Genomic DNA, 15,037 nt, shown 5'->3' with positions numbered 1-15,037 from the left:
ACACTTCCTTATAAAACTCACTCAGTGAATCAGCGTATACGCCGATATTATAGAACATATCCCCGTCCGCGTGATCAAAACAATCTTGAAGTGTGGATTCCAATTGGTCAGACCAGCGTTGAATAGTCCTTAGCACGGGTACTTCCTGTTTGAGTTTCTGCCTAGAAGAAGGGAGGAGCAAAATGGAGTCATGGTCAGATTTGCCGAATGGGGACAGGGGAGGGCCTTGTATGCATCACGGAAGTCAGTGTAATGATGGTCCAGTGTTTTTCCAGCGCTACAGTCAAATGCTGATAGAATTTAGGTTGCCTTCTCCTCAAATGTGCTTTGTTAAAATCCCCAGCTTCAATAAATGCAGCCTCAGCATATATGGTTTCCAGTTTGCATAAAGTCCAGTGAAGTTTCTTAAGGGCCACCATTGTATTGGCTTGAGGCGGAGATATACACAGCTGTGATAATAACCAAAGAAAATTATCTTGGGAGATAATGATAATTTGATTGTGAGGAATTCTAGGTCAGGTGAACAAAAGGACTTGAGTTCCTGTATGTTGTTACAATTACACCATGAGTCATTAATCATGAAACATACACCCCCGCCCTTCTTCCCGGAGAGATGTTTATTCCTGTCAACGTGATGCACTGAGCATATCACTAGAGAGCCATGTTTCCGTGAAACAGAGTATGTTACAATCCCTGATGTCTCTCTGGAAAGCAAACCTTCCCCTGATTTCGTCCAATTTGTTATCTAGGGACTGGACATTAGCAAGTAATATACTCTGACTCCCTTTCCACCGGCGGTGTTGTTTTGGGTTTGCCTCTGGAATCAGTTCAAATGCCCTGGGTGGTGCGGACAAACGATCCGCTTTGGGAAAGTCGTATTCCTGGTCATAGTGCTGGGAAGTTAACATCGCTCTGATATCCAATAGTTATTCCCGGCTGTATGTAATAACACTTAAGGTTTTCTGGGCTAACAATGTAAGAAATAATACATAAAAAATGAAATACTGCAAAGTTTCCTAAGGACTAGAAGCGAGGCATCCCTCTATGTCGACACTTTTCTGTAGCAGAAGGTGAATGTTGAACTTTTGTTGCACACATATCCAGATTTGCTTTGTACTATTTTGTGCTATAACACTATCGGTGTGGACAAGGCGTTACCCCTCAATCACACCGACAGCCTCATTGCATTTGGTACTCCAGAATTACATGAATTCCCAATGGAACGCTGCGTTTGCCACAGTGTGTTCTGTGTGGTGCATACCTTGGATTTATCGAACTTATGCGTCAAAGTATGAGTAGACGGCTTGACAGAAATGGTATCAGAAGTTAAATGTTGAACTTTTGTTGCACACATATCCAAATGCTGCGTTCCATTTTGCACAATAATGCTCTAGGTGTGATCAAGGCATAATAAAAGCCTTTGTAGAATCTATATATGGTTTCACTTCATGGGGCTCTGAATAATACAGTGTGTTGCTGGCCTTTTACTATGCCCATTACATTGGCCACAATGCAAATCACTTTAGTGGCGGTCGGTGCCGTTTAAAATGAGGGAGGATGATACTTTTTTTTATGAGCTTGGGCTTATTTCTATTACAGCATATTGGATTACTGTCATTCATTTGCCCAGCACAATGTAACATCGATAGGTTTAGGCTACAACATTTTCCATGTACCCGTCATGAGGTTGCTACAACCTAATTTTTCATTCAGCCCATGAATGAAGGTTTACAACGTAGGTACACAGACCGAGAGAATTTTGAGTAATCAAGGTGACAGACAGTGACACATTCAATACCGCCTTGCACACTCTTGCCTGCATCCAGCTGATCTAGGATGTAATCATTAGTCCAACAGTTGCAAATGAGAGTTCCTATTGGTCTTGGCGTTGCATGGGTAAAATCACTGGGTAAGTCAAGCCACCCCCCACATTACAGCCTATGCGTTGTGACAATTTTGTTGTTTGCTCTATAACCTGTTCATTGATGTGCCTTGGGACCGTGATATTTAGTCAGGTCCATAACTATTTGGACACAATTTGCATAATTTGGGCTCTGTACGCCACCACAATGGATTTGAAAGTCAACAATCAAGATGTGCTTTAAATGTAGACTTTCATCTTTAATTTAAGGGTTTTGTCAAAATTATTGTATGAACCGTGTAGGAACTACAACCATTTTTATACATAGCCCCCCAATTTTAGGGCCTCAAAAGTAATTGAACAAACTAACATAATCATAAATTAAATTGTGAGTTTTAATACTTGGTTGCAAGTCCTTTGCAGTCAATGACTGCCTTAAGTCTGTAATCCATAGACATCACCAGATGCTGGGTTTCTTCCCTGGTGATGCTCTGCCAGGCCTTTACTGCGGCTGTCTTCAGTTCAAATCAAATTAATAATTTGTTATTCTTATCTCTTACTTTATTTAGGTATTTTCTTAAAACTGCATTGTTGGTTAAGGGCTTGTAAGTAAACATTTCACTGTAAGGTGTATTCGGCGCATGTGACAAGTACAAAGGGCAGCAGTCAATAGTTAGCTGTTCAGGAGTCTTATGGCTTGGGGGTAGAAGCTATTTAGGAGCCTCGTGGACCTCGACTTGGCGCTCCGGTACCGCTTGCAGTGCGGTAGCAGAGAGAACAGTCTATGACTAGGTTGGCTGGAGTCTTTGACCATTTTTAAGGCTAGCTTGTTCCTGCTTGTTCTTGGGGCGTTTTGCCTTCAGCTTGTACAGTATAGTGTCCAGGCACCCCATTTATGCTGTTTGACCACAGTAAAAGTCCAACAATACTCTGCATTATTCAGAGCCCCGTGAAATTACACCATATATGGATTATACAGACCGTACAGAATACTCCCCAACCCACTTCTACATCAGCACAAAGAATCTTATGTGGCCAATGGAATGGGTGGAGTAAAAGGCCAACAACACTCCGTATTATTCAGAGCCCCATGAAGTATTCAGACCCTACTGAGTATTCCCTACAATACTTTTACTGTGCCACCCAGAATAGTTTTTGAACTTTAAGTCAATATGTATTCCATATACAGTGATTCACATTGGGGCATTTATTTGAACTTGGAACATGTTTTAAAACCCACATTTAATGCAAATGTAATTTAAATATGAATCAATGTTTACAGAATAATGTTTCATTTATCATGAATCAATGCAGGTTATTGATACTTTTCTACTGTGACGTGCGGGACTTATATTTTGAAAAATGTCGACATTCCGTGACCCGGAAATACTTATTTAAGTGTTGCTGACGAGACGTTGATGAAGCGTCGTATTAACCGAATCACAAAAATAGAACAAATAGAAGGACATTTCAACCAAAATGTCAAAATTACAGTTGTTGCAAGCGTTTCTCTCCGATCGATTAACAACAGTGGCTGTAGAGATATCCGTGGTAGTGGAAAAGGCGTTTGCAGAGTACCAGGATGAGATGTCACGTTCAAAGGAGGAGAATCAACGCCTGCAGAGGCTGCTGGATTCGGTTTTTAATCCCGATCTGAAATTACATAAAGCAGGTAGGCAAGTTTATATGTTTACATTACATTTTTAAATGCGTCATTTAACAGACGCTCTTGTCCAGAGCATTCCTTCTTAGTGATTTAGGCACAATGGAGAGTGTTTGAAGTCAGGGTTGCCAGGTCCAGCTAAAAAAAACATTGCCCAATGACCACTTAACTTGCCCCAAAGGCCTGAAAACTAGCCCCCTTTTCCCCCCACAGAGAGTTGCCACATTTATAGAATAAACCATTTCCCCATAATGTTATTGAGCCTATTAAGAAGGAATATCGACGTAATTTGGAACTACGTTAGAAGCTAAATTTGGTTTTCATCAAAAATAATGATTATTGCTTACTTGACATGACATAATAAAATAATTTTTATATATTGCAATTTAAAATATAATTTGCCCTTATTAAACTCGCCAGATAATTTTCCATCAATGGATGTCGATTTAACTTGTTTGACTGCTATGATTAAACAATAAGGCACGAGGGGGTATGGTATATGGCCAATATACCACTGCTAAGACTTATGGCAATGCGGAGTGCCTTGATACAGCAGTTAGCAGTGGTATATTAGCCATATACCATAAACCCCAGGGTGCCTTATTGTTATTATAAACTGGTTACTAACATAAAATTATTTATTTGTTATATACCACAAACCCCATGGTGCCTTATTGTTATTATAAACTGGTTACCAACATAAAAGTAATTTTTTGTCATACCCAAGGTATATGGTCTGATATACCACGGCTTTCAACCAATCAACATTCAGGCCTTTTGGCATGTGCATAACTATAGATAAATCTGACAGGTGAGTTTGAGTGATGAAAGTTGGACAGAGGTTCTCAATCTCTGAGCAAGAAACAAATGTATTTAAAAAAACAAAAGAAAATTGGTGGGCTATTTCCTGGCAATTGTGCCGTTTCTGGCAATTGTGCCATTATGTGCCAAATGTTAAGACTACAAACCGTTATTAATGGACCATTTGCGAGATGGACTTGTCATTTCAATAGGCATAGGCTACAGACTAAAGTCTGGGCCTAAATTCAAATTTCCAGGGTTTCTTAGCTAGATGCAGGTAGCCTAAAATCAATGAAAGGCCTACATCTAATTTCAGGTAGTCTACAGTAGCCTAGGAAAAATGTAGGCAAGATGTAAACTGAACAATTTAGCAGCTGGATGCGTTCAAATTAACAGACTAATTTATTCAACGTGAACAGTTTGGCGATTCCGAGGTAAGAAGTGCTTCTGGAGCCCACTAGCCTGCTGAAATGGGATACTGAGGACGGGGTTGTAATTTCAATCACTAAATGAAATATTCATAATATGTATATGAACTGAATATGATTGTCAACAACAGCCAGTGTTTATTTTTTTTTTACCTCTAGCCTAATCAGACTGACTGTTACTGTCATTCTAATGCGTTCTAACAACTGATCGGCAATTGCAATAGAGCTTTGATAACTTCCAATTTAATTAACTAAACATTTCCATTAATAATTGCATAATAACACAAGGCTACTACAACAATACACTGAAGTTATTGGCTATGTATTAAATCTATTTTTTGCCAGCTCCAATTTGTGCAAGTGGCACAAATTGATTTGCAATGATTCCAGTCATTTTTAGAGATGGTGGCGCCGGCAGAGATGGTCGCCTCGCTTCATTCAGGTCCTTACAAAACTATGCAGTTATTAGTTGATTTTTTTGGGTACTATTTCTTACATTGTTATCCCAGAAAATCTCAAGTGTTATTACATACAGCCGGGAAGAACTATTGGAAATAAAAGCGATGTCAATTTACCATAATTACAACCAGGAATACATCTTTCCCGAAGCGGATCCTTTGCTCGGATCTCCACCCTGGACATGCGATCTTATCCCAGAGACCGACCCAAAACAGCGTGTTCGCCGCAGATGGAGCAGCCTACTGGTCAGACTCAGGCGAGCACACCATTCACTGCTTCCTAGCATATTACTCGCCAATGCTCTAGATAACAAGGTGGACAAAATTAGGGCACGAGTTGCCTTCCAGAGAGACATCAGAGATTGGAACATTCTCTGTTTCACGGAAACATGGCTCACTTGTGATACGTTGTCAGAGTCGGTACAGCCACCCGAGTTCTTTACACATCTCGCCGACAGAAACAAACATCTCTCTCGTAAAAAGAAGGGCGGGGTGTATGCCTTATGATTAACGACTCATGGTGTAATCACAACAACATACAGGAACTCAAGTCAATTTATGTTCACCTGACCTAGAATTCCTTACAATCAAATGCCGACCGCATTATCTTCCAAGAGAATTCTCTTCAATTATAGTCACAGCCATGAACATTTTGTTGTTCCCAGCCTATAACTTAAACAGGAAATGCCCATGTTCAGATCAATACAACGCTGGTCTGACCAATCGGATTCCACGCTTCAAGATTGAGCGAGTTTATTAGCAAGTGCATAGGATATGTTATACCCGCTGTGACTATTAAAACCTTCCCTAACCAGAAACCGTGGATTAATGGCAGCTTTCGCGCCAAACTGAAAGTGCTAGCCACCGCATTTAATCATGGCATGGTGACCGGAACCATGACCGAATACAAACAGTGTAGCTATTCCCTCCACAAGGCAATCAAAAAGGCTTCAGTATAGAGACAAAGTAGAGTCGCAATTCAACGTCTCAAACGTGAGACGTATGTGGCAGGGTCTACAGTCAATCACGGATTACAAAAAGAAAACCAGCCCCATCGGGGACATCAACGTCTTGCTCCCAGACAAATTAAACAACTTCTTTGCTCTCTTTGAGGACAATACAGTGCCACTGACACGGCCTGCTACCAAAGCCTATGGGCTCTCCTTCTCTGCGGCCAACGTGAGTAAAACATTTAAACATGTTACCCTCGCAAGGCTGCCGGCTCAGGCGGCATCCCTAGCCGCATCCTTAGAGCATGCGCAGACCAGCTGGCTGGTGTGTTTACGGACATGTTCAACCAATTCCTATCCCAGTCTGTTGTCCCCACATGCTTCAAGATGGCCACCATTGTTCCTGTTCCCAAGAAAGCTAAGGTAACTGAACTAAATTACTATTGCCCCATTGCACTCACTTCTGTCATCATGAAGTGCTTTGAGAGACTAGTCAAGGATCATATCACCCCCACCCTACCCGACCCACTCCAATTTGCCTACCGTCCCAATAGGTCCACTGACGATGCAATCACACTGCACACTGCCCTATCCCATCTGGACAAGAATACTGTTCATTGGCTACAGCTCAGCATTTAACACCATAGTACCCTCCAAACTTGTCATTAAGCTCGAGACCCTGGGTATCGACCCCGCCCTATGCAACTGGGTCCTGGAGTTTCTGACAGGCCTCCCCAAGGTGGTGAAGGTAGGAAACAACATCTCCACCCCGCTGATCCTCAATTCTGGGGCCCCACAAGGGTGCGTTCTCAGCCATCTCCTGTACTCCCTGTTCACCCATGACTGCGTGGCAATGCACGCTTCCAACTCAATCATCAAGTTTGCAGACGACACTACGGTGGTAGGCCTGATTACCAACAACGACGTGACGGCCTACTGGGAGGAGGTGAGGGCCCTCGGAGTGTGGTGTCAGGAAAATAACCTCCCACTCAACGTCAACAAAATAAAGGAGATGATCGTGGACTACAGGAAACAGCAGAGGGAGCACCCCCCCTATCCACATCGATGGGACAGTAGGTGAAGGTGGAAAGTTTTAAGTTCCTCGGCATACACATCACGGACAAACTGAAATGGTTCACCCACATAGACAGCGTGGTGACGAAGGTGCCACAGCGCCTCTTCAACCTCAGGTAGCTGAAGAAATGTGTCTTGTCATCTAAAACACTCACAAACTTTTACAGATGCATAATCGAGAGCATCCTGTCGGGCTGTATCAACGCCTGGTACGGCAATTGCACCGCCCTTCACTGCAGGGCTTTCTAGAGAGTGGTGTGGTCTGCACAACGCATCCCCGGGGGCAAACTACCTGCCCTCCAGGACACATACAGCACCCGATGTCACAGGAAGGACAAAAGGATCAAGGACAACAACCACCCGAGCCACTGCCTGTTCACCCCACTATCATCCAGAAGGCGAGGTCAGTACAGGTGCAGCAAAGCTGGGAACGAGAGACTGAAAAACAGCTTCTATCTCAAAGGCCATCAGACTGTTTAACAGCCATCACTAGCACAGAGAGGCTGCTGCCTACATACAGACTCAAATCTCTGGCCACTTAAATTAAGGGACTTAATAAAGGTATCACTAGTCACTTTAAATAACGCCACTTTAATCATGTTTACATATCCTACATTACTCATCTCATATGTACAGTGGGGCAAAAAAGTATTTAGTCAGCCACCAATTGTGCAAGTTCTCCCACTTAAAAAGATGAGAGAGGCCTGTAATTTTCATCATAGGTACACTTCAACTATGACAGACAAAATGAGAAAACAAATCCAGAAAATCACATTGTAGCATTTTTTATGAATTTATTTGCAAATTATGGTGGAAAATAAGTATTTGGTCAATAACAAAAGTTTATCTCAATACTTTGTTATATACCCTTTGTTGGCAATGACAGAGGTCAAACGTTTTCTGTAAGTCTTCACAAGGTTTTCACACACTGTTGCTGGTATTTTGGCCCATTCCTCCATGCAGATCTCCTCTAGAGCAGTGATGTTTTGGGGCTGTTGCTGGGCAACACAGACTTTCAACTCCCTCCAAAGATTTTCTATGGGGTTGAGATCTGGAGACTGGCTAGGCCACTCCAGGACCTTGAAATTCTTCTTACGAAGCCACTCCTTCGTTGCCCGGGCGGTGTGTTTGGGATCATTGTCATGCTGAAAGACCCAGCCACGTTTCATCTTCAATGCCCTTGCTGATGGAAGGAGGTTTTCACTCAAAATCTCACGACACATGGCCCCATTCATTCTTTCCTTTACACGGATCAGTTGTCCTGGTCCCTTTGCAGAAAAACAGCCCCAAAGCATGATGTTTCCACCCCCATGCTTCACAGTAGGTATGGTGTTCTTTGGATGCAACTCAGCATTCTTTGTCCTCCAAACACGACGAGTTGAGTTTTTACCAAAAAGTTATATTTTGGTTTCATCTGACCATATGACATTCTCCCAATCTTCTTCTGGATCATCCAAATGCTCTCTAGACTCTAGTGTCAATTATATGCATATTCTAGCATCTTGTCCTGACAAAATATCCCGTTTAAAATGGGAACGTTTTTTTTCCAAAAATTAAAATACTGCCCCTAGAGTCTCAACAGGCTAGCAAACTTCAGTCGGGCCTGGACATGTACTGGCTTAAGCAGGGGGACACGTCTGGCACTGCAGGATTTGAGTCCATGGCGGCGTAGTGTGTTACTGATGGTAGGCTTTGTTACTTTGGTCCCAGCTCTCTGCAGGTCATTCACTAGGTCCCCCTGTGTGGTTCTGGGATTTTTGCTCACCGTTCTTGTGATCATTTTGACCCCACGGGGTGAGATCTTGCGTGAAGCCCCAGATCGAGGGAGCTCATCAGTGGTCTTGTATGTCTTCCATTTCCTAATAATTGCTCCCACAGTTGATTTCTTCAAACCAAGCTGCTTACCTATTGCAGATTCAGTCTTCCCAGCCTGGTGCAGGTCTACAATTTTGTTTCTGGTGTCCTTTGACAGCTCTTTGGTCTTGGCCATAGTGGAGTTTGGAGTGTGACTGTTTGAGGTTGTGGACAGGTGTCTTTTATACTGATAACAAGTTCAAGCAGGTGCCGTTAATACAGGTAACGAGTGGAGGACAGAGGAGCCTCTTAAAGAAGAAGTTACAGGTCTGTGAGAGCCAGAAATCTTACTTGTTTGTAGGTGACCAAATGCTTATTTTCCACCATCATTTGCAAATAAATTCATAAAAAATCCTACAATGTGATTTTCTGGATTTTTTCTTCTCATTTTGTCTGTCATAGTTGAAGTATACCTATAATGAAAATTACAGGCCTCTCATCTTTTTAAGTGGGAGAACTTGCACAATTGGTGGCTGACGAAATACGTTTTTGCCCCACTGTATATACTATATTCTATACCATCTACTGCATCTTGCCTATGACACACGCCATCGCTCATCCATATATTTATATGTACAGTTGAAGTCGGAAATTTACATACACCTTAGCCAAATACATTTAATCTCAGTTTTTCACAATTCCTGACATTTATTCCTCGTTAAAATTCCCTGTTTTAGGTCAGTTAGGATCACCACTTTATTTTAAGAATGTGAAATGTCAGAATAATAGTAAAGATAATGATTGATTTATTTCAGCTTTTATTTCTTTCATCACATTCCCATTGGGTCAGAAGTTTACATACACTCAATTAGTATTTGGTAGCATTGCCTTTAAATGTTCTATGGGATTGAGGTCAGGGCTTTGTGATGGCCACTCCAATACTTTGACTTTGTTGTCCTTAAGCCATTTTGCCACAACTTTGGAAGTATGCTTGGGGTCATTGTCCATTTGTAAGACCCATTTGAAACCAAGCTTTAACTGATGTCTTGAAATGTCCACATAGTTTTCCTGCCTCATGATGCCATCTATTTTGTGAAGGGCACCAGTCCCTCCAGCAGCAAAGCACCCCCACAACATGATGCTGCCACCCCCGTGCTTCATGGTTGGGATGGTGTTCTTCGGTTTGCAAGCCTCCCCCTTTTTCCTTCAAACATAACGATGGACATTATGGCCAAACAGTTCTATTTTTGTTTCATCAGGCCAAAGGACATTTCTCCAAAAAGTACGATCTTTGTCCCCATGTGCAGTTGCAAACCGTAGTCTGGCTTTTTTTATGGTGGTTTTGGAGCAGTGGCTTTTCAGGTTATGTCGATATAGGACTTGTTTTACTGTGGATATTGATTATTTGCTACCAGTTTCCTCCAGCATCTTCACAAGGTCCTTTGCTTGTTGTCCTGGGATTGATTTTCACTTTTCGCACCAAAGTACGTTCATCTCTAGGAGACAGAACGCTTCTCCTTCCTGAGCGGTATGACGGCTGCGTGGTCCCATGGTGTTTATACTTGCGTACTATTGTTTGTACAGATGAACATTGCACCTTCAGGCGTTTGGAAATTGCTCCCAAGGATGAACCAGTCTTGTGGAGGTCTACAATTTTTTTCTGAGGTCTTGGCTGATTTCTTTAGATTTTCCAATGATGTCAAGTAAAGAGGCACTATCTTTGAAGGTAAGCCTTGAAATACATCCACAAGTACACCTCCAATTGACTCAAATTATGTCAATTAGCCTATCAGAAGCTTCGAAAGCCATGACATCATTTTCTGGAATTTTCCAAGCTGTTTAAAGGCACAGTCAACTTAGTGTATGTAAACTTCTGACCCACTGTAATTGTGATACAGTGAATTATAAGTGAAATAATTACTTGTCATGCACAAAGTAGATGTCCTAACTGACTATAGTTTGTTAACAATAAGTTTGTGGAGTGGTTGAAAAACAAGTTTTAATGACTCCAACCTAAGTGTATGTAAACTTCCGACTTCAACTGTACATATTCTATTCATCTCTTTACATTTGTGTGTATTTGTGTGTATAAGGTAGTTGTGAATTTGTTAGATTACTTGTTAGATATTACTGCATATAGTCGGAACTAGAAGCACAAGCATTTCGCTACACTCGCATTAACGTCTGCTAACCATGTGTATGTAAATTTTACCAATAAAATTTGATTTGATTTCAACATATGTATTGTATCAAATGGTAGCCTACAATGGCATATAAAGTGAAAGGCTACTGGGGGCAAAACTGCGAACATGGCAACCCTGGTGGAAGTTAGCCCAAGAATGTACTCTTAAGGAGTGTACGGGACTGAGGTAAAATTGGTTTTATATTGGATATTCGGTTCTCTCATCAATAGCTATTGAACCAAGTATGCCATGACTATATTCTGAAACAGAGTTGATGGAGAACAATCCACACCATAATACAATTTGGGATTTCAATCTTCAATAGCTCTTACACAACACGTGTGTAGGCTGTTTTATGGACATGACATCACGTCACGCATTGATACTGACTCAAACTTGTTTGATGTTAGTCTGGAGTGTAATTTTGCTATCCATTTAGAATTAACTGAAGTTTTTATTTTTTATTATTTTCGTTTAAATTGTATAAGCTATTGAAAATTAGAAGCACTTTTTTTAAGGGGGGGCAACAACACACTTTTGGTGGGGGGGGGGGGTTGTTGTCCATCCTCCCTTGATTCAGAGTATATCATTGTCATGGCACGCTTTGTGGACGAGCTATTGAAGATTTAAAGCCGGCAAAGTTTTTACATTTGAATCGATCTTACACAATGCGGGTGGGTGCAGGCTGTGTTACGGACGTGATGTCACGCATTGATACTGACCCAAATATATTTGATTTTAGAGTCTGGATTGTGTTTTAGATGTCCATTTGGAATTAATTGACGTCTTTTTTATTTATTAGTATAATTTAAATTATTTAAACTATTGAAGATTGAAACCCGAAAACAAGCCATACATTTTTGTCCATCCTCCTCCGATTCAGAGTGTATATAAACTTCCGACTTCAACTGTGTATCTTTTTTTTTTAAATCTAATCTTTAACTCTGCATTGTTGGAAATGGATCCGTAAGCATTGTTAGTCTACACCTGTTGTCTACAAAGCATGTGATAAATACAATTTGATTTGAAAAATGTGATTTGATGGCATGGTTGCATGGACTCGCGGTCAAAAGACTGTGTGGCTGCCATTCCTCTCACTCCCAATTCCTGTCACTCCCAAAGGCCTTTTAACCGTTTAGTGGCATTTAAACATAAAACAGAAATTCATTATTGATTTGAACCATAAAATGATTGAATTAACTATTTGGCTCCTACATCATCAGTCATATCTACGCTATGTGAGCGATGCTAACATTAGCTAATAAATCATGTTAAGAGTCAAGTCACAGAGGTAGATTATTTATTGAAATGTGTAGATTTTTCTTGAAAGTTAATTCCTGTCTTTCCTTCCAGACCCCCTGCAGCTCACTCTCACTGTCTCTGAAGATGAGGTTCCCTCTGACCAGCAGCACTCTGAGCAGGTTTGGAGTGATCAAGAGGACACAGAGTTCTTCATTCCCTGTGTGGAAAGTGACAGTGATCAGGGCTCACACCAAACTGGGAAAAACAGCAAGAGGGACTCCCTATCCACAATTGCAGCAGAACAGATCCAAACAAAACCTGATGAAGAGGATGACGGAATATCAGAATCAACCAGTTATGCTCCCCTCACCCAGTTAAAGCCTCTAAAAATCAAGAGGACACGGTTAAAGAAAGGACAAAGCTCTTACATCTGCGCTGAGGTCAAGACAACCAGTGAGCTGATTGAGCCATTGAGGGATCACACAAGGAAGAGGTCCTACAGTTGTACTGAATGCACAGCAACCTATGACAGACCATGTCATTTGAAAACGCACAAGAGAACTCACACAGGTGAGAAACCATTTGAGTGCAAAGACTGTGGTAAATGCTTTAACCGCAAGTATTGCCTGCACGTGCATATGTTAACACACACACGGGAGAAACCGTACTGCTGCCATTATTGTGGTAAATGCTTCGCTCTAAACACAAGACTAATAGATCATCTGAGGATACACACAGGGGAGAAACCATACAAGTGCCCTTTCTGTGCCAGATGCTTTACATTTCTATCTCACTTAAGTCGTCACAAGAAGCTCCATACAGGAGAGAGGCCATTTCAATGCAATGTATGTGGGAAATGCTACACACGGAAGGAGCACCTGACAGACCATATGAGATCCCACACTGGAACAAAACCATACAGCTGTAAGCAATGTGGCAAATGCTACAAACTGCAGGGGAACCTGAGATCGCATATGGCGAGTCACACGGGGGGGAAATCATGCAAGTGCCCTGTGTGTGGACTAGGTGTTATAAATCTTAATCGCCACATGCAAGTTCATGCAGGTGAGAAACCGCATCAATGCCAAGATTGTGGGAAGTGCTTTAACCGAAAGGAAAAACTGACAGAGCACTTAAGGACTCACACAGGAGAGAAACCGTATCGATGTCATGAATGTGGTGAATGCTTTAGGCTCAATGTAACCCTGAAAAAACACATGATGACGCACACTGCTGCGGCAAGTACTTCTCCATGAAAGAAGATTTGAGAACTCAAGAGGACACACACAGGGACAAATCTGTTCACTGCTCAGTGCATTGCATGTTTCAGCAATATTGTTTAGATTTGAATTTGAACAATGTTTCAGTCAGAAGGGTACAAAAGCTGAAAAACATACGCATACCCAGTCAGAACTGTGACATGCGGTTTTAAACGGGACAGAAATTGTATAGGTGCAATGATTCTGGTCAATGCCCTAATAAAAAGGCATGCTTGAAAAAAAAACTAAATAAAAACATTTGCTGTGTATTTTTTATGCATTTGAAGAACACAACATCACAGTATGTGCAAAAAGATCAATCTGGAAAGAGGTTTGTGTGGTGCAAATGAACAGTATATGTCGAAAAATAAAGAGTAGACCTCATAGCTACTATGATTTTAAATGATTTATACTGACAAAATATAAACGCAACATGTTTCATGAGCTGGAAAATGATCCCTGAATTTTTCCATACACAGACAAATCTTATTTCAAATGCTGTGCACACAGTTATTTACATCCCTGTTAGTGAGCATTTCTCCTTTGCCTAGGTAGTCCCTCCACTTGATAGTTGTGGCATATCAAGAAGCTGACTAACAGGATGGTCATTACATGTGTGCAGCTTGTGCTGGGGACACAAGGCCACACTACAATGTGCAGTTTTGTCACACAACACAATACCGCAGATGTCTCAAGTTTTGAGGGAGCGTGCAATTGGCATTCTGACTGCAGGAATGTCCACCAGAGTTGTTGCCAGAGTATTGAATGTTTATTTCTCTCCTATAAGCTGCCTCCAATGTAATTTTTGAGAGTTTAGCAGGAAGTCCAACCGGCCTCATAACCACAGACCACGTGTAACCATGCCAGCCCAGGACCTCCACATCCGGCTTCTTCCCCTGCGGGATCTTCTGAGACAAACCACCCAGACAGCTGTTGAAACAGAAGTATTTCGGTCTGTAATAAAGCTCTTTTGTGGGGGAAAAACTAATTCTGATTGGCTGGGCCTGGAATCCAAATGGGTGGGCCTATGCCCCTGCCCAACCATGGTTGCCCACTTAGCCCATTAGGGCTAAGTGCCCTAATCCATAGATTAGGGCCTAATTAATTCCTTATATGAACTGTAAATCTGTAAAATCGTTGAAATGGTTGCATTTTGCATTTATATTTTTGTAAAGTATATTATTTCATAATTTCTTGTCAACAATATTCATCTTCGATCTTCACCACCTTATACTGTAAATGCTTATGCAAACACTGTTGCCTTCCATAGGTTTTCCCCCATTTGGAGACCAGACCTTTTTTCTTTTTTTTAATATGCGTTTTG

The 15,037-nt window shown here is 41.5% G+C and overlaps 1 protein-coding gene across 1 annotated transcript; it reads left to right on the top strand.

The window, feature by feature from the left end:
• The first annotated feature begins 3,246 nt into the window (after positions 1 to 3,246).
• Positions 3,247 to 13,969, top strand: LOC110526174 (uncharacterized). The gene is made up of 2 exons (XM_021606848.3): positions 3,247 to 3,533; positions 12,566 to 13,969. The coding sequence occupies exons 1-2, from the start codon at positions 3,341 to 3,343 to the stop codon at positions 13,708 to 13,710; spliced, it is 1,338 nt and encodes a 445-aa protein (XP_021462523.2). The 5' UTR covers positions 3,247 to 3,340; the 3' UTR covers positions 13,711 to 13,969.
• The last annotated feature ends 1,068 nt before the right edge of the window (positions 13,970 to 15,037 follow it).

Source organism: Oncorhynchus mykiss, chromosome 6, assembly GCF_057628025.1.
Source record: "Oncorhynchus mykiss isolate SJ-2025 chromosome 6, ASM5762802v1, whole genome shotgun sequence".
Lineage (NCBI taxonomy): Eukaryota > Metazoa > Chordata > Actinopteri > Salmoniformes > Salmonidae > Oncorhynchus > Oncorhynchus mykiss.
Note: the sequence above shows the minus strand (reverse complement) of the source record. Positions and strands in the feature narration are given on the sequence as shown.